The sequence below is a fragment of the Hipposideros armiger genome, unplaced genomic scaffold (genome assembly GCF_001890085.2).
Source record: "Hipposideros armiger isolate ML-2016 unplaced genomic scaffold, ASM189008v1 scaffold_16, whole genome shotgun sequence".
NCBI lineage: Eukaryota > Metazoa > Chordata > Mammalia > Chiroptera > Hipposideridae > Hipposideros > Hipposideros armiger.
In genome coordinates this window covers 3646943-3668200 of record NW_017731366.1, presented here as the reverse complement: position 1 = coordinate 3668200, position 21258 = coordinate 3646943, and the positions used below count along the sequence as shown (strand labels likewise).

Sequence of the window (21258 nt, the reverse complement as noted above, 5' to 3'; positions counted from 1 at the left end):
CTCTATTTCTCCATGCACGGTCACAGAGTCAGACACACCTTGCAAGGTGGGAAAATTGGCTTAAAAAAGTATGCTCCAGTGCCGTGGAACCTCGAAGATAGCTGTGGACATGACGATCATAGTCTTGAAATAGGCAAGGGCCCCTGACTGACACCCGACCCAACCAGGCCTTGCAGGGGCTCGATGGGCCAGTTATAATGGTGACCTCTCGCGCCGTCAGCTTCCCTCCGTTCGGGATTTCCACTTCTTCTAATTTTAGCCTGTCTCTCTCTTTAGGGGAGCTCTGATTCTCCGCGCTATTTCAGGGCCCAGCCCAATGTTTAGGGGCGTTTTCCAATCCCTGGGCTCGCCTCTCCTCCCTGCCGGTCTGAGCAAGGGACTTGAGTCCGCATCTGACCTCCTGAAGGATTAGTGCAATTCCTGAGAGGCCCCAGCCTCCGGAGTCTGTGGAATTAGCTGGAAAATGGAGGTCCCAGGGTGCGCGCTTTGGAATACACGGGCCACTGAGGGATCCAAAGTGGAACAGTTAGTGTAGGAGCCAAATGGTACCTCGGCCCCATCCCAGGGATTTGGAGGGTCAGGGCCAAACAGAAGAGAGGTGGTTCAAACCAGATGCAACTTGTCAAATGAATCTCCAAATGCATGTGGGCCCGAATTAATAGGTTTTTAAAGATGGGTAAAAAAATAAAGAGATTTGGAGCCAAGCAACACTCCTTTAAGTCAAAATTTCTAAGAAATAGTGATGTTACAATCATGTGTGGGTTATATTAGAAAATCGGTGTCTTAGGTAAGAAAATATAATTTGCACTTTTCCTGAGAATCTCAGAAACCCAGAACAATTACAGTACCATCCTTCCCTCTATTTCCAATAAAACAACTCTTATTGAATGGAGTATGAGGAAGACTCCTAAGCACATGTCAGAGCACATTTCATTTAAAATTATAGAAACCGTATCAGAGTATTAGTCTTTCCTAAAAAATTTGAGGACTGTTTATCAGCAGAGAGCATATTTTCTTAAATATTAAGTAGGGCTTCAGAGGCGGGAAGCATAAAATCACATATAAAATAAATCCTCAATGGGACTAGGAGACAAATTATAATTCCATGGTTATTTTAATGAATGAAATTTCGTGTCTTTTGCAACCCATGTAAAGTCATTGTACATATAGTATGCCTGAAAAACTGAAGAATTACGCTAATTTCCATCTTCACCTCTGCATATTAGAACAGAAGAAGGGTGTAGTTCTGAAGTCTAAAATGTTAATTTTTATTACATCCAATAATACATTTACCTACATGCTTTGATTTCTCCTCGCTTGGTTTCCTGCCAGCTTGGCTCCTAAGGGATCCCTAATCATTCTGTTGTTGGCCTCCTAAGAACCTGGTTTTTATTTTGTTTGGTCTTTGATAACATAATCAGAAAAACCTATTAGTTAAAAGCCATTTCATGAGAGAGTTTCTGAAATTTTAAAAGAGCTATCAAGAGCCTTAATCACTGGTCCCCAAAAGAAACCACAAAAAAACCCTGCCAACATGCAGTTCCATTCCATGAACTCACACAGCCAGTGCCGCCTACAGGGGAAGCTGTGTCTCTGAGAGGCAATCAGGGAATGCTTTGGAATGCAGCCCTGACTGCCTGGGCTTATTTAAACAGGAAATCAGTTAATTAGATTGCAGTAGGCACCCTCTTGAACAACAGTACTTTACTGAAACTTTACGGAGAGTTTCTCAAATGCCCATACATATGGTGATCTTTCGTTCCATGATCTTTGTTTGATTTATGTAACACAGCTAGGGGGGAAAAATGCACCTACCAATTTCATTTAAAAAAAGAATCAATGTCTCATAAAAATTAATTTAAAAAATCTTCCAACATTCAAATTATTCAGTGAAAAAGTTAATACCAAAGTGTGACAGGACCAATTTTGTGCTTTAGTATGATAGTTACTTTTATAGGATTTTCTGAATGTCACTATTTTCTTTGACTATTTCTAGGTCCACATCTGTTTAATTTTTTTTATGACAGAGCCTAGCCCTTAACCACTGGCAGACATTTAACTTCACTTACCATACTTTGTGTGGAAACTGGGTTCCTGCAAGTTCTGTCTGTTCACCAGTTTTTAAACTGGTTTTTAAACGCTCTAGGCGTTTGCTTTTCAAAGCTTTCTTATGACAAATGGACTTTAGGTTGTTATAAAGTGAATAAATACCTGGTCTTTCATGTATACATCAAGTTAGCATAAAGCAGAGCTCACCTATTAAAGGTTTTAGCACATCGTTTCCTAGAGAAACCTAGAATCTTTCATTTCAGTGTCTCCAGCTCCTTGACTGGACTTGTGACCTGGAGATGGACAGAGATGGGAGTTCACTGAACTCCCAACCCCCAGATTTGAAAGTCTCCTTCTAAGTGCTCATTAGCAGAAACATATTCTCCACCAGTCTCCTTGGAAGAATTCACTGTTCCTTAAGATTTTCTATTACTGCCTAAATAGTATACAAGTAAGCATGAGGACAAAGAAAGAGCTTTTAAACGTGACCTTGGTCTACAGGGCTATTGTGAGTGCTACATACTTTTGTTTGCAGACTTGCAGAAGATTAGAAGGAGAATGGAAAGAAGAGCCTTTTATAGATAACAGTAAAGCCTGGAGAGATTCAAGGGCTCATCAAAAGTGCACAGTTTACTAGTAGCATAAGAAACTGAATTCTAGCTCTTTTGGCCAAATCCAGGGGTTCTTCTATCATTAAGAGGCAATGCAGTGTGCAGGTTAAGGGTGTGGTCTCTGCAGAAAGCGTGCCCAAGTTCAAACCCCACTTTTACCACTTAACAGCTATGTAAGCATTGCCAAGTTACACAGTGCTCTATACCTCAGTTTTCTCATCTGTCAAATGGGAATATTAAGAGTATCTTTTAGGGTTAATATGAGGATTAAAATGACATTCAAAGTGATAAGAACTTTATCTGGCACATAGTGAGTACCCAATAATAGGTAGTCATCACTATTATACAATGTTGCTTTTCAAAGGTAGTTTTCTACCTTTGAAAACTACCTTTGCAAAGTTTACAAATATCTGAGATCATGTGGTATATTAAAATCTATTCAGCAACAACATATCTATTCTAGAGTTTCTGTTTAAAAATGCATGTTGACAGTGGCTAAATAGGGTGAGCTAGGTCCATTGAATTTCACAGGTTTTCGTTCTAGGAGCTTGGTGAAGTCAGCAGAGGGAAACAAGTTTGGCTCCGAGTTCTTGGAAATTACAGTGTCATTGTTTGAAGTTAACGCATAGTGATTCAACATTTTAAAAAAAGCGGTGACAAAAAATACAAGCTAATCGGGAGGGGAAATTGTTATTAAAACATGAGTTTCATTATTTTGTGGATTTGGGCAATTTAGCTTCTGCACACCTTCTCCCCCATTAAGATGCTTCATTGAATGACACAATTGGCTTTCCTTATTCCCATTTTCTTTGCTCTACAAAGATTATACTTGAGGCCCCCCAAGTCATATTGTGATCCTGCATATAATTTTCAACTGTAATCATTAAAATGCCCATGCTAAAATACCTAAATACTGGAATCATTTCTGAATGAATTGATTTTTTTTTCTCATATTCTTCTTTTCTTGCTACTCTAGGTTGTGAAACAGCAATTTTATTCCCAATGCGATCCAAGAAGATTTTTGGAAGTGTGCATCCGGCAACACCAATGACACTGGAGTCTTTTAGTGCCAGCATTTGGGTCAAAGTCACAGATGCATTAAACAAAACCATCCTGTTTTCCTATGGCACAAAGAGGAATCCATATGAGATCCAGCTGTATCTCAGCTATCAGACCATAGTGCTCGTGGTGGGTGGAGAGAACAAACTGGTAGCCGACACTGTGATTTCCCGGGGAAGGTGGACCCATCTGTGCAGCACCTGGGATTCCAAGAAAGGGCGCATGTCCTTGTGGGTAAACGGTGAGCTGGTGGCTACCGCTGTTGGGATGGCCACAGGTCATATTGTTCCCGAAGGAGGAATCCTGCAGATTGGCCAAGAAAAGAATGGCTGCTGTGTGGGCGGTGGCTTTGATGAAACATTAGCCTTTTCTGGAAGACTCACAGGCTTCAATATCTGGGATCGTGTTCTCAGCAATGAAGAGATAATAGAGGTGGGAGGAGCGGAGTCTTGTCACATCCGGGGAAATGTTGTTGGGTGGGGAGTCACCGAGATTCAGCCACACGGAGGAGCTCAGTACATTTCGTAAGTGTTGTGAAACTCTACTTGAAGCCAAAGAAAGAAACTCACATTTTAAACATATGCCAATTGGAAAGGTCTAAAAACTTTAGTGCATATTAAGAACACTTGAGACTAATGAAGGGGGGAATTGAGATCAATATTTATCTTGGCCAAATCCTGAATAAACAGTTGAGAGAAGACATCAGAGAAGGCTTTTGAGGATATTGTTACTAGAATTTATGCCATGGTGCTTTCAGATTAATGCTGTGTCTTTGTCAGATAAACTCTCAAATAATTCAAAAGGACTGTGTTGTTGAACAGAAGGAAAATTGTTTTACTTTTCTTTGGTTAATTTTGTTTTGGCCAGAGATGACTTTTACATTGGAAGAATAATGAAATCACGTTTGTTGTCCATTGTTCTTTGTTACTGGCATGTACCTTATTATAAAAAAATTATTTATACTACACTGTGACTTAACAGATACAAATGTAGTTTATGTGTTATAATCGAGTGTCACTTTTTTGAGAAGATAGTTCTATAAGTTATATTGTAAAATGGTTTTGTATTAATTTTATTAAGACTATTTTTGTAAAGCTCTACTGTAAATAAAATATTTTATAAACCTAGCCCCTGTCCTGTAATTATAAATTAAAAAGATTTTGGAGCAACTCCACACTTTTCTGTTTTCATCTAAAGCAGGCAATTAGTTTTCAGATACTAGACTATTATGTAAATATTAAGAGTTAATATCATTAGGAACAAACTATGGAGTTGTTTTAAGCTTTGGCTTTCTATAAATCAAGGAAGAACTATGATCTTGACCAAGTCAATTTATCTCTCTGGGTTTAGTTTTTACAACTGAGAAATCCAGGAATTGAGGAAATAATGATCTCTAGGTCCCTTCCAATTTAATGATTCTAATGAGTATATACAACTTCCTGTCCTGTGTGACATGAAACCCACCCCCCCAAAAAGAAACCCCCAAAAACCTATGAATTGTCAGAGTTCCCTAGAGACACCTGATACCTGAAAGAGATGGACTGTTATTTGGGAGATCTAAGAATCTGGAAAAGAAACAATGACTCCTGCCCTTAAACCATATCCCATCCTCTTCCTTACACATGAAGGAGAGGAAAGTCAATCCCTTTCTCCCTGCAGATGGGGTAGTAACTCTCTACCACACTGATCACCAAGCTGCTTCTGAATATCAATGGGAAATATGGTAGAACTACAGTGATGATGCGCCAATCTACAGGTAGGGCCTGAACAACCACAGGTCATATTCTGTTCATGTGGTTTGGAGAATAGGGCCAGGAGTAATTATCAAAGTACATTTTGTAACTAACTAGCTGGTTGTCCTTAGACAAATTGCTTAACTCCTCTGGGTCTTCTCAGAAAAAGGAGGGAATTGGACACTTGATACCCTTTTAGTAATAAAATTCCACAAATCTAGGAATGTTTGCGGATGCTCATGGTGTCAGTATAGCTTCATCCGACTTGTGAGACCCACCAAACCAGGCTGATAGCTCTCAAAGAAAATTGTGGTTTCAAGGGCATAGGCCAGTTTCATACCTTTGGAGATTACATAATTCAAGGTTACAGGCACAATGGCCATATGCAAATCCCTGTTTAGCTATTGTCCATATGACTTGAATGCTTAGCTGAAAGAAGACACACTGGGTTCAGCCTTAAGGATAGAGTTAGGCATGCTTCAATTCCTTTCCACATTTCAGTATGAATTATGTCTGTTCAAGAGACCCAAGATGATATAGGACAAGATATATGCAAACTCATATGCTGGCAGAGTTAAATGCAAAGGAACTTTAATTTTTTTACAGGAATCACATATTTAGGGCAGACAAAAAACAAATAAAAGAAAATAAAGTAATTCTCATGTTACAAAAGTCGAAAATTCATTTTCTACAGCCAGTAAGTCTGACTCGGTATTCCAGGGACTTCTAATTGTTCCCTGGCATCAATTTTCCCTCTTTTCCTAAGTAACAGAATTCTGGTTTTAATGGCACGTATGGATCCTCAGACTAAGTCTATATTTTACAGCATTAATTGCTGCTCAGTGTGGCCATATTTCTAACTTCTGGTTGAAGTTGAAATACTGAATGTGATTCTCTTTCCCTTCCTCCTTCTGGTAGGTTGGAATATGGTAATAATGGCTGGAATCTCAGCAACCATCTTAGACCATGAAATCCAACGTAACAATATAGAAGAAACCTGGGCCTCCGATGGTGTTAAGCTGCCTTGCCAGCCCTGAGCTGCCTATCCCTGGGCTGCTTTTACATGAGAGAAAAATACACTTCTATCTTCTTTAATCCAATATTGACTGACCACCTAATCTAACCCTGATCTAATAGAGCAATTTTTTTTTAGATTTCATATGAAGACTATGCACTTTATTCCCTCAAAATGCTCATAGACTTCCTATTCATTGCAGCATTATTTACAATAACTAAGATTTGGAAGCAACTTAAGTGTCCATTGAGAGGCAAATGGATAATAAGGAAGAAGTGGCATATATTCACAACGGACTATTACTGAACCATAAGAAAGAATGAAATCTTGCCATATGTAACAACATGGATGGATCTAGAGTATATTACGCTAAGTGAAATAAGTCAGTCAGAGAAAGACAAATACCATATAATTTCACTTACATGTAGAATCTAAAACACACAACAAATGAACAAACAAAACAGAACAGAAACAAACTCATAGATACAGAGGACATACTAATGGTTGCCAGAGGGGAAGTGAGGGCGGGGGGATGGACAAAAGAGGTAAAAGGAATTAAGAAGTACAAACTGCCAGTTATAAAATTAGTCACAGAGATATAATGTATAGCACAGGGAATATAGTCAATAATATCCTAATAACTATGTATGGTGCCAGATGGGTACGAGACTTATTGTGGTGATAACTTCAAAAAGTATATAAATGTCTAATCATTATGTTGTATACTTGAAACTAATATAATATTGCATATCAACTATAATTTAAAAATTAAAAAAATCTCATAGACTATACTTAGAAAATACATTTTACAAATTCTTAGGAAGTTGGCTATCCTACTTTTTTTTATACTAACAGCATTTAATGAGCTTTAGAATACATAGTGACAGCAAAAGGAGAATGTAAGAAATGTGTAAAACTGACACAAAATATCTAAAAAAGAAATATTAGTATGCGGGCTTAGTTTAGCACATTGGCAAATAGTTTCATTCACCAAAATGGTTATTAAGGGCATCACCATATTATGGCATTGTAAAATAATTGTGCAAGGTGATTCAAGTTATTAGGAGGAAAAGGTATAATACACTATATATGTGTAAATTATAAAAAATTATATGTGTGTGCTAGAGTGAGCGACTGTCCTGGTTTGCCTGATTGTCCCAGCTTTAGCACTGAAAGTCCCATGTCCCAGGAAACCCTTCAGTTCCAGGCAAATTGTGACAGTTTGCCACTTCGTCACTCTAGTACATATGTATATACATCAGTAAAACAACATTTTTTGCAGTGATAATATATAAGCAAAACAGAATGACATATTTTCTTTGTCTATTACAATATAAATTGGCTTTTAATTAAGTATTAATTCCTTTAAAATATATTCAGAACATTTGATTACTAAGTGTACATTGTAGAATTTTAGAGTTTGGTATTTATAATTACTTAATTAACTTCACTTTAACAAAGACTTAGATTTGCAAACATGGAAGAAATTATAACTGAATTTGATTTCATCTTATAAAATTTTATATTAGAAAGCTCTTCTTTGAGAAGCTTAGAAAGCCAAATGTTTCCAGAACTATCTTTTAGCCCCTTAAGAAATGGCACTCAAGCGTTAAAAATCTTGGTCAAAGTAATTGTATGTGTTCACTTATATATTCCTGAATTCAGTGTACTTGAAAACTCAGATTGCTGACACTTGCATTCCATTTTATACATCTGGAGTATAAGAGAAAGCTTGCTGGGCTTGGCTTCAGAAATCCAGCGTTCAAATCTTAGCACCATCACCTACTAACTGTAAGAAGTCAAGCCGGCCAACTAATCTTTATGAGTCTCAGATTAGCCAAGAAATTAGGGATAACAGGACTTGCCTACTTTGCTGAAGGGTTACTATGAAAATGACATAAAAACAGATACTGTATCTAAAAGTGCTTTCTAAACCTTAAAATAATATTTGAAATAAAAGCGTTACCTTAAAAAATGTTTTTCCAAGTCATTCCCAGTGGATTAAATAGAAAATCAGCAAACAAATAAAACACAAGCAAATAAAGAAATATAAAGATTCCTTCCCTCGTGGGCAAGTCATTATCCGAGTTCAGCACAGGGATGCTCATGTCTGGGCAGGCCTTGTGCTACGTCACAGCAACATCTGCTGGTGGAGTTAAGAAGGTGCAAACTCTGCCAGGCACCTCACCACAGGCTTGGTTAAGAACTCTGATGAGGTCCTTTGCTGTTTCAAAATATGTATCTATTTCTTACTCTACATTTGGGTTGGCTTTTTACAACATTATGTTTAATATCTCCCTATGTATTTATATGAATATTCTTAATAAGATTGCTTAGTCCCCTATTTCCTAGAATATTTCATTAATAAATTATTTCCCAACAACCTGTAATATAGTAAACTTAAAACCTTTTCCTGTAAGAAGAATTGTATCATGAATTTTTAATGGCTAAGTATCTCCAAGAGATTATGAAGCTGCACAAATGGATATGGTTCTGCCTCCAATATTTTAATATGGGCACATGGCAGTTGATACGCAGTGATGATAATGACAACGATGACGATGACAATGACAACACGATAATGATGAAGATATTAAGGAGAATCATACTAACCATGAGAGCGATGATGTGGCATTGTGCAGACTATCTCTACTCTATTTAAGCCTCACATCCATCCTATCTGGTACATATTATTACTGCCATAATATGTGGGGGCTCAATTTTCTACCTCCATTTCTTCTGAGACAGCTCACTAATCAGTGGTTTGAATTTTATCTCACATTGAGAAAGAAATAAGGCACATTTATCATAATTTTTCTAGACAGTCTTTTCTAGGCGATGGCCAATAAGTCAGAAAAGGAATTTGGACTCTTGCTGAGACAATATTACATTTCCTTTCCAAAAACTTTCTACTTAAGTTTCAAATCAGTTGAGGTCATCTTGTTACTTGTGCCAGAGGACCATGTACAAGGGATATTCACAGAGAGACACAGTATTTCCTTATTAGGACCATTGATTCAGAAATGCAGAGGAAGGGACATTACTGCTTTGGCTTTGGTAACAGTGGTGGGCATTGCATCACAGAATTTCAAATCAAAATTTGAAAAGGGTTTCCCTACACGCTCTCAAATAATCCCTTAGTGTTGGAGAGACCCTTATTTTAGAGGTTTCCAATAACATCACTAGCTTCTTGGATGAAAGATATGTTAACTTATGCTTTGCTAAGCATTGGTTTTGCTTTTATATTCCAATACTGGACAGGTACCATTTTCACACAGCCAAGAACAAGTGTGGGGAATTACCCAGGACCTTTGAGAAGCAACCCTCCCACTCTGAGAAGGTTCTGATGCTACAAAATATGAAATTATCTCTGATATGATTTCAGCAGAAAACAAATTCATTACCCAAGTGACACCCTTGTCTTGTTTTTTAATTCAAGGGAAACACTCAATATTTCCCCATTAAGTGTGATTTTAGTTGTAGGCTTTCTGTAGACATCCTTTACTAGATTAAGGATGTTTCCTTCTATTGTGAGTCTGCTAAAATATTTTTTAAAAATCATGAATAGGCTTTGCAGTTTACAAAAAGAGAGACTTAAAGTTTTGCCTTTCATATTTAGGTCTTCATTCCACATGAAATTAATCTGTGCATGTTGTGATATTGACAGTTGTCCCAGAACCATTACTGAATACTCTATCCTTATCCATTGTGAAGATTCCCCTGCCATATATGTAATTTCCATATACGCATAGATGTGTTTTTTGCCTCTTTATTCTATTCCATGGGCTATTTGCCTGTTCTTGCACCAGTGCTACACTGTTTTAATTACAGATACTCCTCGACTTACTGTGGGGTTATGTCCTGATAAACCCATTATAAATTTAAAATATCCTTAAGTCGAAAATGCATTTAATATACCTAACTTATTGAACACTATTGCTTAGCTTAGCTTCCCTAAGCATGCTCAGAACACTTACATTAGCCTGTAGTTGGGCAACTATCTTGAGTTGCATCTCAAGAGTAATTGCCTTCCTCTTCTTCCCACCAGAAGCAGGAGACACATGGGCATTTTGTAGACATGAGGGGATACAAAAACACAAAACACAATATCTAAAGCCCCCTGGCAACACAGTATCCTGTAGAGTCTCAGGTGTTTATCCTCACGATCCTGTGACTGACAGGGAGCTGCAGCCAGCTGCCACTGCCCAGTGTCAGGTGAGTATCGGACGGTGCATGGCTAGCCCGGGAAAAGATCAAAATTCAAAATTTAAATTTCAGTTTCTAGTGAATGTGTACCACTTTCACACCATCGTAAAGTCGAAAAATCGTAAGTTGAACCATGATAACTCAGGGACTGCACTACGGTTTTACAACGGCTTGATACCTGGTATGGAAATTGCTGCTTCTCCTTCCTCCCCGACAATCCTCATCTTCTCCTGAAAAATTATTTTGTCCATCTTTCCAGTGTATCTTACTTGTGATTTTGAAATCCGTTTTTTTTGTCTTTCATGGAAATCTTTGTGGGAATTTTATTAAAACTCACTGTAGTTATAGAGTAATTTAGAGAGAAATCCATGTTTGCTGCATAAGCTGATTTGACAAAGCCTCTCGTGACGGCCTTCTAAGCATAAAAGAGGCATTTAGTTTGGAATCAGGGACACACATGTATACTACAACTGAAAAGAAATATGATCAGTAGAATAATATCAACCAAGTGTAAGGGGCAGCCATCATTACTACGTGACAAGGCTTGCCTGGCCCCATCTGATCTACTTTTTCATTAGTGTTTTAAAGTGAATTAGAGTGGTTCTTTCCATAAAATTTACAGATGACAAGAACCTCAGAAGAACTGAAGATACGTTGATATAAAAGAAGCATTAATCCAGTGTCTCGGTATGCCAACACAATGGGCTGAATCTTTTAAGAAGAAAGTATAAAGAGATAAAGGTAAATACATAAGGCTGTAAATGGGCATGTGACCCATGTTAGTCAAACAGAAATAATGAGACTGGATATGGAGTTTCTTTTGCCTAATCGATATTTGTGATGATATAAGCTGGAAGCTGCAGGGGCCCATAACATGGAGCATGAGAGTGAAGCCAATCCACAGGAAGCAGAGCTGAGTAATGACTTTTGGAGACACCATTGATCCCTGAATCAAGTCATATGAGAAGTCTGATATACTCGTGCACCTTTAAGTCATGTGATCCAATGAGGAATTCTGCCTCCTCCTCCTCCACCACTACCATCATCATCATCATCATCATCATCTTCACCATCATCAAGACATTTATACCTGGTGTTTCTGTTAGTTAAAATATTACTAAGATGGGGTAATAATAGGACTTCTGTTATGGAATTTTTATGGGGATTAAATGATATAATCAGTATAAAGTGCATAATACAGTATTTGGCATAGAGTATGAAATAAATTTTAGCCATTGTAGTTATTATTATTATTATTATTGTTATTGTTATTATAGTTATCATTGAATGGATGATCATTTGGTAGGGATTCAAGCATTGCCTGGGTAACTGAGCTAAATCATGTTAAATGTCCTAATTTAAGATTCTACACTTCTAGAATTCTAGTCTTGTGAAAAGTTAGATAAAATCAAATAACTGTAATACTTTAGTGTTTTCCGTAGAAGTAGAAAAATGGGAGAATGAGGTTTAGGAGAATATATCTAAGTCAAGGAGGAAATTCTAAAGGGGAGAAAACTTTAGGTAAAGAAAAAAGAAATACCGATGATGGCTCCTAAGGCTATTTGGCAGGGGATATATGACAAAGATTTGCAGAGCAGAAAACTTAACTACTCAGAGACAGCAAAATCACTTCTGCTTTGAAGCTCTAAGTTTGATGTGCTCATGTGAGTGGTTTGGAGTATTACAGACATATCTGTACTAAAAATCAAAACCATGAAATACATGGTCCCAACCTTTTAGGTCAAATTATCATTTATTTTATGGTAATTTTCATTGTGCCAGAACAAATAAACCAAATCATTTGTTTATTTCAAATGCTTGCAGTGAATTGAGAAAGTGTATTTTGCATTTCAAAAGATTTCTTTGTCATTGAAAGTGCATTAAAAAAATACCCCAAATACATGACCTAAGTCCTTGGCAGCTGCAGAGAGACAATTCATTTTTTTTTTCATACATAAGTTACTTGTGAGTCTAACTATCATGGATTTAAAATGTGTGGTGGGTATAACTCTTTGTAATGCCTATAAAATCTGTTCCAAATATGTAGCCAAGGTGGTGAGAAAAACATAATTGCTTTTCTGGACTTCTAGCAAATTTAATATCATGTATAAAATGAAATTAGCAATTCCACCCTGTAGCCAAAGAAAATGAGAAATGAATGATACTGACTAGTAACATCAATGACAAATCTTTAGAGGGGAGCATCTGGCAGACCATTGGGGTGGCTGGTCAGATGTCTAGGGTTTGGGGGTAGTGGTGCTAAGAAATCTTCTTGGGAATGTTTGGTACAATAAATAAAGCCTTAGTCCTTGGCAGGTCATAAGCATTTTGAGAACTGGAGGACTAATTTGTTGCTAGCCCGACTCTTCGGTTGATAGTGGAACATGGGGAAGAGAGTTTTAAATAAAACAGAACCATCTATTTGACCATGAACTCGGTAACACAGTTTGGCACTAGGAGCCAAACAACTCTGCTCTGGGGCCTGTCTACCAAAGTGCAACCCCAAGGAGAAAGGCAGGTGTTCTCTTTGACCCTGCCACAGGCTGCCACTGGGAATTAATGGACCTGGGGCTGGTGGCTCCTGGAGCAGCACAAGAGGACAGACAGGCAGGACCGTGTGGAATGGAGTCTGGTCCTGGGACCTTGATGGCAGCAGCCACAGAGTTTGCTGGGCTCACGGTGGTGGACGCAGACACCACCGTAGCACGCCATGCCAGGAAGCATGGAGAGAAAAGCAGCGTAGGTTTGTGGCCCTGTCTGGACACCTCAGGAATAGAGCACACGTAGGATTCCCTTGGGGACTCTAAGAAATACTTTGACTCTACAGGGGGTTGATGCTCAACTTGAGCATGTGGGGAGGAGGCCTCAGTTAAAGGTAGGCCAAGGTACTCGTGGACCTCATACACTTTTATTAATGAGAACTGGGACATTTGGGTGCATATCAAGTAATACCATATATTCTTCTCTGATCCCAAATCCAAAAAACATGATATCCAATAGATCTGAAACCAAAGAAAAAGAAACCCGAGACAAAGGGAATATTTTGATGGACTAGATTTCTTTCATTCAAATATGAAACAATAGAGGTGTCCTGATTTGAGTTTTTATAATAGTACTTAACACAATTATAAATCAGTCCCCAATCATGTTCGCATTTAAGAAGTCTTTACAAATTACTGGTGTAAAGAAATGTGTTAAGCGAACATTTTTTGCTTCCAGAAACCAAAGGCAGATGAAGTGTTCCATCTGCCCCTGAGAGCAGTGGGATACGCTCCACTCAGTAGAGACAGACTGGCTCTCTAAAGTCAGTGGTCAGACAAGGTGACCAGCAGCACGGAAAACAGTTGTCCAAACTGAGAGATGTGGAATTGGAAGGAAGCTTACCACTCATCTAATGAGTCCAACTAATTCATCCGCCTGGTGAAGAGACACAGACTCAGCCAGCCCAAGTAACCTCACTCATGTGTACAAGTCATCTAGTGGCAAGGCAGAGAGTCTAAGATATCTCTCCATACGCTAGGTCTCACTTCACACACACCACAGCTACCTCATGACAATACTTTTAAACAACTCATAACACGTGTCCCCAAGCCCAGCCTTCGCACCATACCTTGGATGATGCTCTTTACTATAACCTCTGTGTGATCAGCCAGGAGATCTGCCTTGGTGATTGCAGCCAGGGACAGGTAGTTGGACATATTTCTGCACAGTTCCTTGTTGCCTCTGTGAAGGAATTTCACTGCAATGGGGATGGCTAATGCCATCACAGGGGGCCGGTTGTAATTCTGAAGAGATGTAAGAAAACAACAGATAGTAAGTGGCTTATTAGTTATTTATTTACTTTTTCATCCAACAAATATTTCTTTTTTTCTTTAAAGATTTTTATTGGGGAATTGGGGGAAGGGGAACAGACAAGTTGCTATCCTTTAGTTCTTCAGTCTAGTTGTGGAGGACATTGCTTCACTGGCCCAAGTTGGTACCATCATTGCGCTCTTCCCTGGCGAGGCAGATCAGTCGCCGGCTTCTGGATGGCCGCTCACGGCAGCTGCTGGCCGCTCATGCTGGCTGCTGGCTACACACGGTAGCCCATGGCAACCCACTGCAGCAGGGGCTGTGGCCCATGCCATGGCAGGCAACCCACGGCAGGTCGAGCTGTTGTTCAGCATCTTAGATGTAGAGGGCAGTGTCACTGGCCCTCATATGTGGGATCCGAACCGGGGCCCTCTGGTGTCCCAAGCCAGCTCCTAACCAACGCGCCACTCGGCCGGCCCCAACAAATATTTCTTGAACTAAGCTTCCAAAGTGCAGATGTAAAAGCGCAGGCCTCCCCCTGTCTTCATTGTATTTGGGAACTCCAAAAACTCTTGTTCTTATTAGGGAGACTTAAAGGCAAACAAGCTGTGAATAACAAAGGCTAGGAGGGCCATGATAGGCAAGTGTAGGGTGCTAATGGAGCAAAGAAGGACCCATTCTGGAGCGAGGGATGCCAAGAAAGACTTCATGGTGGAGGTGATGTCTTAGCTGAGACCTAGTGGATGAACAGGAGATGGCTGGGTGATGGTGAGAAAAAGTGTAGGCAGAAGGAAAAACACATGTGGAGGCACAGAGGTGAGAGAGCGAGCTTGTGCATTTGGGGAACTTCAAATCGTTCAGTATGGCTGAAGTGTGGCGCATGTGGAAAAATTGGGGTGAGAGGTGAGAGAAGGGACTGGGGAGGTAAACAGGGGTATGCTTTTGAAAGGCCTGGCATGCCATGCTAAGGAGTTTGGAATTGACTCAAGGGTTGATCTGATTCCAGGAGTCACTGAGAAGACAAATAACTCATCAGATTTATATTTAAGAGAACAACCCAAGGAGTGTTGAACATGTTGCTTTCTGACTGTATCTTAAAAACTAGAGTTTCAGTTAATGAAATTCAGAAGAAAAAAATGAATGAGCGTAATACTAAAAACTAAAGGAATTCTGGATCCTAAAATAATTTTCTTTTTGATTTACTTTGTGACTGAATATCTATATCTATATCTATATCTATATCTATCTATCTATCTATATAATAATAATGCTATTAACGTTTGAATACCTAATTAGGTAATAATATTTGGAAAATACAATTTGTGTTCTTAAAAGTGAATCGTGTATCTTCACTACCATCAGCCATTCTGACCATCAATCCCACCCCTTACACTATCTTTAAAGCAAAAGTTGCACAGAGCACATGTGTTTGGGGAGCTGACTTTATATTATTGTTGGGTTGTCAGAAAAGTCATGACACATTTTTGCAATGAAAAACATAGAAAAAATACGTCATGACTTTTCCAACAACCCAATATATTACAAATAAAAAGTGGTTGTTTTTCTCTAACTGTTCATGTGAAAAGTGCTTATAACTTTCCACTATAGATTATCTCCTCTAGTACCTCCCACAATTCTGGGTTTATGATAGGTGTTCAGTTCCCATTTGTCAAATTGAATAACTAATGAAAAATGTAAATCTGTTGTTATAGTTGTCATTAGGAACATAATGTGGTGATAAAGATGGAGGGCTTGTGGGACCCCGCTCACTCCAGTCCCTCTCGTTGACATCACCCATCGCCAGCAATGGCCTGGTATGGGCCCAACGCTCCAGCGCCATTCATTTTCAGGCAGGTGAGTTTTGACACACTCCTTAGCAGATTCCAACTTCCATAGTCACCAACTCAGGTAAACCTAATGAAGACATTAACACCCTTGGCTTCAAGGGTGGTCAAATGACTCAGACATTGACCAGAGAATCAAATTTTCCTGGTCCAAATTATAGATTCAGGGATGGGCAAGTTACCCAATTATAATTAAGAAGCCATTAAAAGGCTCTGTAAAAGAGATTCTGTTTTCTGATGGATTCAAAGTGTTGAGAATGGAAGATTAAGTAGGTGCTGCCATCTTGTGACCCCCAGAAGGAGAGACTCTGTTTGATATTCAAGGCAATATGTATCTCTCTGAGGGACAAGTTGAGAAAAACCAGGTCCTGGAGACATCATTTGAACCTCAAGCATTAGGCTGTGCCTTAGACCAGTTCTATCCCTAAATTTTTTAAAGTGAACCAGTTAAGTCTCTTGTGCTTAAGCTTTTTCCCTCTCCCAGCCCCTAGAAACAAAAATAGACCTGATAAGTTCTTAATTTATTCCTGTAGTTCCATCTGTTTTCTAGACTCAAGGGTTAATCTGACTTCTGAGCCGAGAAATTCTACAGGTGTTCAACAGCCTAACCTGATAGCCCAACTTTACTCCTCATAAGTCAGCCATGTTGAAAGTTCTGACCCTATTCCTTGGTGACAACTCATGCTTATTTAGCACTTCCACTCACTAGGTTTCTGCCCTAACTTGTTAGAGTTCCTAACAGGATCTAACTATCAAGACCGTGACCTGCAGCCTTACTTCTCTGATACCAAGCTTTGCCTTTATCAAGTGTCTCCCCTCTTGGTGAATTGAAATGGGCCTGATTGAACTGAACCACTACTGACATGATGAACTATGAGGCCACCCTGGGAGGTTGGCTGCTCCCCTCCTTTAGCTTCAGAAGTCTGGACATGTGCTTGGTCAGCCATACAGAATTCTTTGGCTCCACGGAGGGGTTACACTGAGGGATTTCCGAAAGGCTGGTGCGTAATCAGCCATGCCAATTTACTCATCTACAGTGAGGGTCTCTACCAGGTCACACCGAGGGTATCCCGTTTGCATTGTTTAGGAGCTCAGGAGCCAGATTACTCACCATAATGTTCACTCATGGGCACAAGATCAGCCTGAAGCACAGAGAGATCCTGAGGGATATGTCATCAAGGCCATGTGAAAACCAACTAAAATAACTTAATTCTTGCCCTACAACCAAATTGCCATCTCTAGTGACTGGAACTTTCTTTCCTATTCATCAGATTCAGATTCTAGCCCCTGGGCAGTGCTGGATAAATGTGCCAAAATAATGACCCTATGCTGCACATCATCTTTTTGTTGACATACTCTTCAGACATGTGGTATTATATTTAGGAAGGCCAATTGATTTGTCCATTTCCTCAATTATAGTCATATTCTGTCCCTGCTCCCTTGAGATTATATTCATATTATACCACTGGGTGTTTCTCATGCCCCTCAGTCTTACGTATACAATTTCTTGAGTTGTCTCTACAGACAGCCAATCTCTCCATTATGTGTCAGTTTTTGCTAGTTTTAAGTTTTAGATGACACATCATTGTCTCTAGTTTAGAGAGTGGAGCACAGTCACACAATTTTCCTCAGTGATTTCCCACAAAGAATGGCAGGCACATGTTTACTTTGTCTACTCTGAATCTTTACCTGAGAACAACTTGCAGCTAAAGAGGTACATGTCTTCCATTAGAGGACTATGTCTCCAAGCACGTTTACCTGTAACTTCCTGGGAAACCACAGGAGGTGGCATCGGGGAGTACAACTCAGATGTTCCCAACCAATCGTGAATTCAGACAGGCACAGTGAAAGGTCGGTGGAAATCAGTATTCCCAGCAACTGATGTTTTTGTACCTTGAGCTTGAGCTAATGCCTGCCAGCAACAATGAAATAGCAGGCTGTTTTAGCCAATTTGATCATATTCTTTTTACCACAATTATAGATGTTCTTAAGAAAAATAGTGGGCTGCTAGTAAAGTCTTTAAACTGTGGTTCCAACCCACCCAGATGTATAATGTTATTAAAAAAAAACCTTTAGCATTCAATTTTTCTGTTTTCCTGCCTCATATGTCATCTGGAAATCTCTCAAACGATAAGAGAAGTAAAACATTAAGCAAAGAACAAATAGTTCATATAAACATGAAGGAATTTGTGACCAAAGGCTCACTATCTCTAAACAGTGTCTAGACAGTTCCTAGTGTGTCAAGAAGCCACAGGCACTGATGACAGCAACAGGATGTGAGTGAGGGGCTGGGTGGCCCAGATAAGGCTGGACAGGCACAGGTCCTAGGACCTGACAGGGAATAGACAACCTCCTTCCAACAGCGGAGCTGAGCTCTCAAATGAAGTACAATCAGTTGCTAATGCAGTAGATCTCAGGCCCATGAAATTGTTTTACCACTAGGATTATTTGGATCACAGGAATGCTAATAGCACACATGCAAAGAAAGCCCTGTGATCACTCGTACAAATAAACCACTCCAGCAGCAGCTGTTAATGCCAGGGCCTATGATAGATCTTGCCCCTCAGTGCAGACGTGAGCATGTTGGTATGTGTATCATCTTACACACAATTCAGTGCCCAGCACTCAGGGAACACAGTCAGTGAAGAACGGGGTAGAAAGAAAGGCATGTTCATGGGGACGGTTATATCTAGCTGGAGAAGCAAAACAAGAGGCCTTTGTTCTCCAGATGCCAAGAATTATATTTCTTAACGAGATTAGCACCAATTTAAGCTTTTGGTGGAGATTTTCCTTTTGAAAATGCACTTTGGGAACGTTTCCCAGTGTTTTGAAATTGAAAAGAATAAAGTTAAGTAGAAGAGATGTCTATCTGAGGTGATAGCAACTTAAAAAGCTCTTTGGCTCTCAGGCCTTGAATTCAAGCGAGCAACCTAAAAGAGTAATCTCAAGAAATAGTAAGAGTCATTTATTAAAATAGTTATTTCATGGCTATTCATCCCACATCATTGATCAGATAGATCAAACTAAATTTGGGTAAAATGCTTGGTTTTTAGCAGCATGGCTATACACAAAATCTTAAATGGCACATACTCATAAGTTTTCCCAGTGTATTTTCTGACAGGTCTCATGAACTTGGTGGGTGGGGGAGGGATACCAGTCTCCTCCCATTTCATGCCACTGTCTCATGTGACATTAAGGAGGAATAAGTACTGTGGCCTACTCTGGGGAGAAGGGTAGCTGGTGTGGAAACCAGAAAATAGTCACATCTCCTAAATATTCATTTGTTTGTTCATTTATTCATTCATTCAACCAATATTATTTTGAGCACATACTGTGTGTCATTCACTTGTTCTAGGTACTGGGACTACATTAGTGAATAAAACAGAGCTTATATTTTGGGGTGGGGGAGATAGGCAATGACCAATGGCTAAAACAAATAATGAAATTAATAGCTTATTAGAAAATGTCAAGTACTATTTTAGAGTCTTCTGCAAAGGATGCTAATGATGACACTAACCAGAGTCATGCAGCACCTTCTGTGTCTTAAAGATTTTATGTCTGTTTTTTAATGTCTATTCATTTAATCCTCACGACAGACTCCATAAGCAGCTACTCTTATTTGTGTTTTACAGATGAGGAAATGAAGGCACAAAAAGATTACTTTCCCAAGATCACACTGCAAAGAGATGATAGAGCTGGGATTGCCTATTGAATAAACTTCTAGACCAACATAACCAGTACTGCCTCTAAGAGTTGCCATGGAAATGCTCACAAAACTGTCCCAGGCACTTTGCATGCGACACTAACCATGGGCAGATTTAGCTCTTCATACAACATTAACTGGGGAAGAAGAAATAAGCAACTTGAAGAGTAGAATCAAAGAGAATGGACAATGGGTTATTCTATAAAAGAGAAAAAAATAGATACTTTCTGATTTCCCAATAGTAGATTTGGGGATTTTCCTATTCCTTCCTCCTCCCTCCAGACACCCGCCTTGAGCAGATCTTCTTCTTCATAGGGACCATCAACAGTGTGAGCAGAGATGGAGAAAGAGATAAAATGCAGAGCTCACTTGACAACAGCTATTCTAAGTGATTTGGTTGGAGAAGAATAAACTAAGGGTAAAGCCCGGCATTGTCTCTCCACATAGTGATGGTAAGCCTGTCAATCCTCTAGAATTTCATTCTAGCACACCAGCTATGTCAATCATTACAAGTTCCTTGAGGTGCATTTTAATTTTTCAACCCTCTCCAGGTTTGGATTTATGCTACAATGTAATATACCTTGTGGGGGTATAGTCCCTTTCATTTTCCAAGGGCAAAGAAATAGGCATTGGCCAATTCTATATAAAAACCTGGTCAGAGGAAGGTCTATAATAGTCTGAAATAGGCATTTCCAGATAGTGACTAGACCACACAGGGGGATTGCTTTCATAAAAAAAAGATGCTTTCCATGAGTAGCATGCTTGTTATGCTCATTTCACAGGTGGCAGAAGAGAGGCTTAGAGAGATAAAAGAAGTTATCGCTCATTTATTGGATTGTTGGAAAAGTCATGACGCATTTTTGCAATGAAAAACATAGAAAAAATATGTCATGACTTTTCCGACAACCCAATATAGAAAACCAGGAGCATCTGACTCTAAAGCCCTCAAGCTCTAAAGCTCTTTACTGTTCTACCTCTCAGCAATGCCTCAGGAAGTCACGATTTCAAACTGGGAGGTGATATGAGAGACTGTGTGTAGAGTCTTTTGTTGAGTTGGCCAGTCCCTAGACTGAGGAGACAAAATGGAATATGCGCCACTTAAACATAGACACCTGTGAGAAAGGTTCAAAACAAAGGTTCATCCTTTGTTGTCTAGATGACGGGCTGGGAGAATTGTCTGAGGACCCGTGTTGGGTTGGTAAAAGTGTATCGCCCAAGACGGCAAAATAAAGCAGAACTTACAAGT

General features: G+C 39.3%; 1 protein-coding gene across 7 annotated transcripts in view; it reads right to left on the bottom strand.

Annotated features, from left to right (window-relative positions):
• VEPH1 (ventricular zone expressed PH domain containing 1) overlaps window positions 1-21258 on the bottom strand; it is a 266782-nt gene that overhangs the window by 219007 nt on the left and 26517 nt on the right. For 6 of the 7 annotated variants that reach the window (XM_019627252.1, XM_019627261.1, XM_019627273.1 and 3 more), the window contains one exon: window positions 14284-14458. In XM_019627252.1, coding sequence (XP_019482797.1) covers window positions 14284-14458 — 175 coding nt within the window. Of the gene's footprint in view, window positions 1-4131; window positions 4261-14283; window positions 14459-21258 lie in introns of those variants that run through there. The other variant, XM_019627283.1, reaches the window with a different exon arrangement.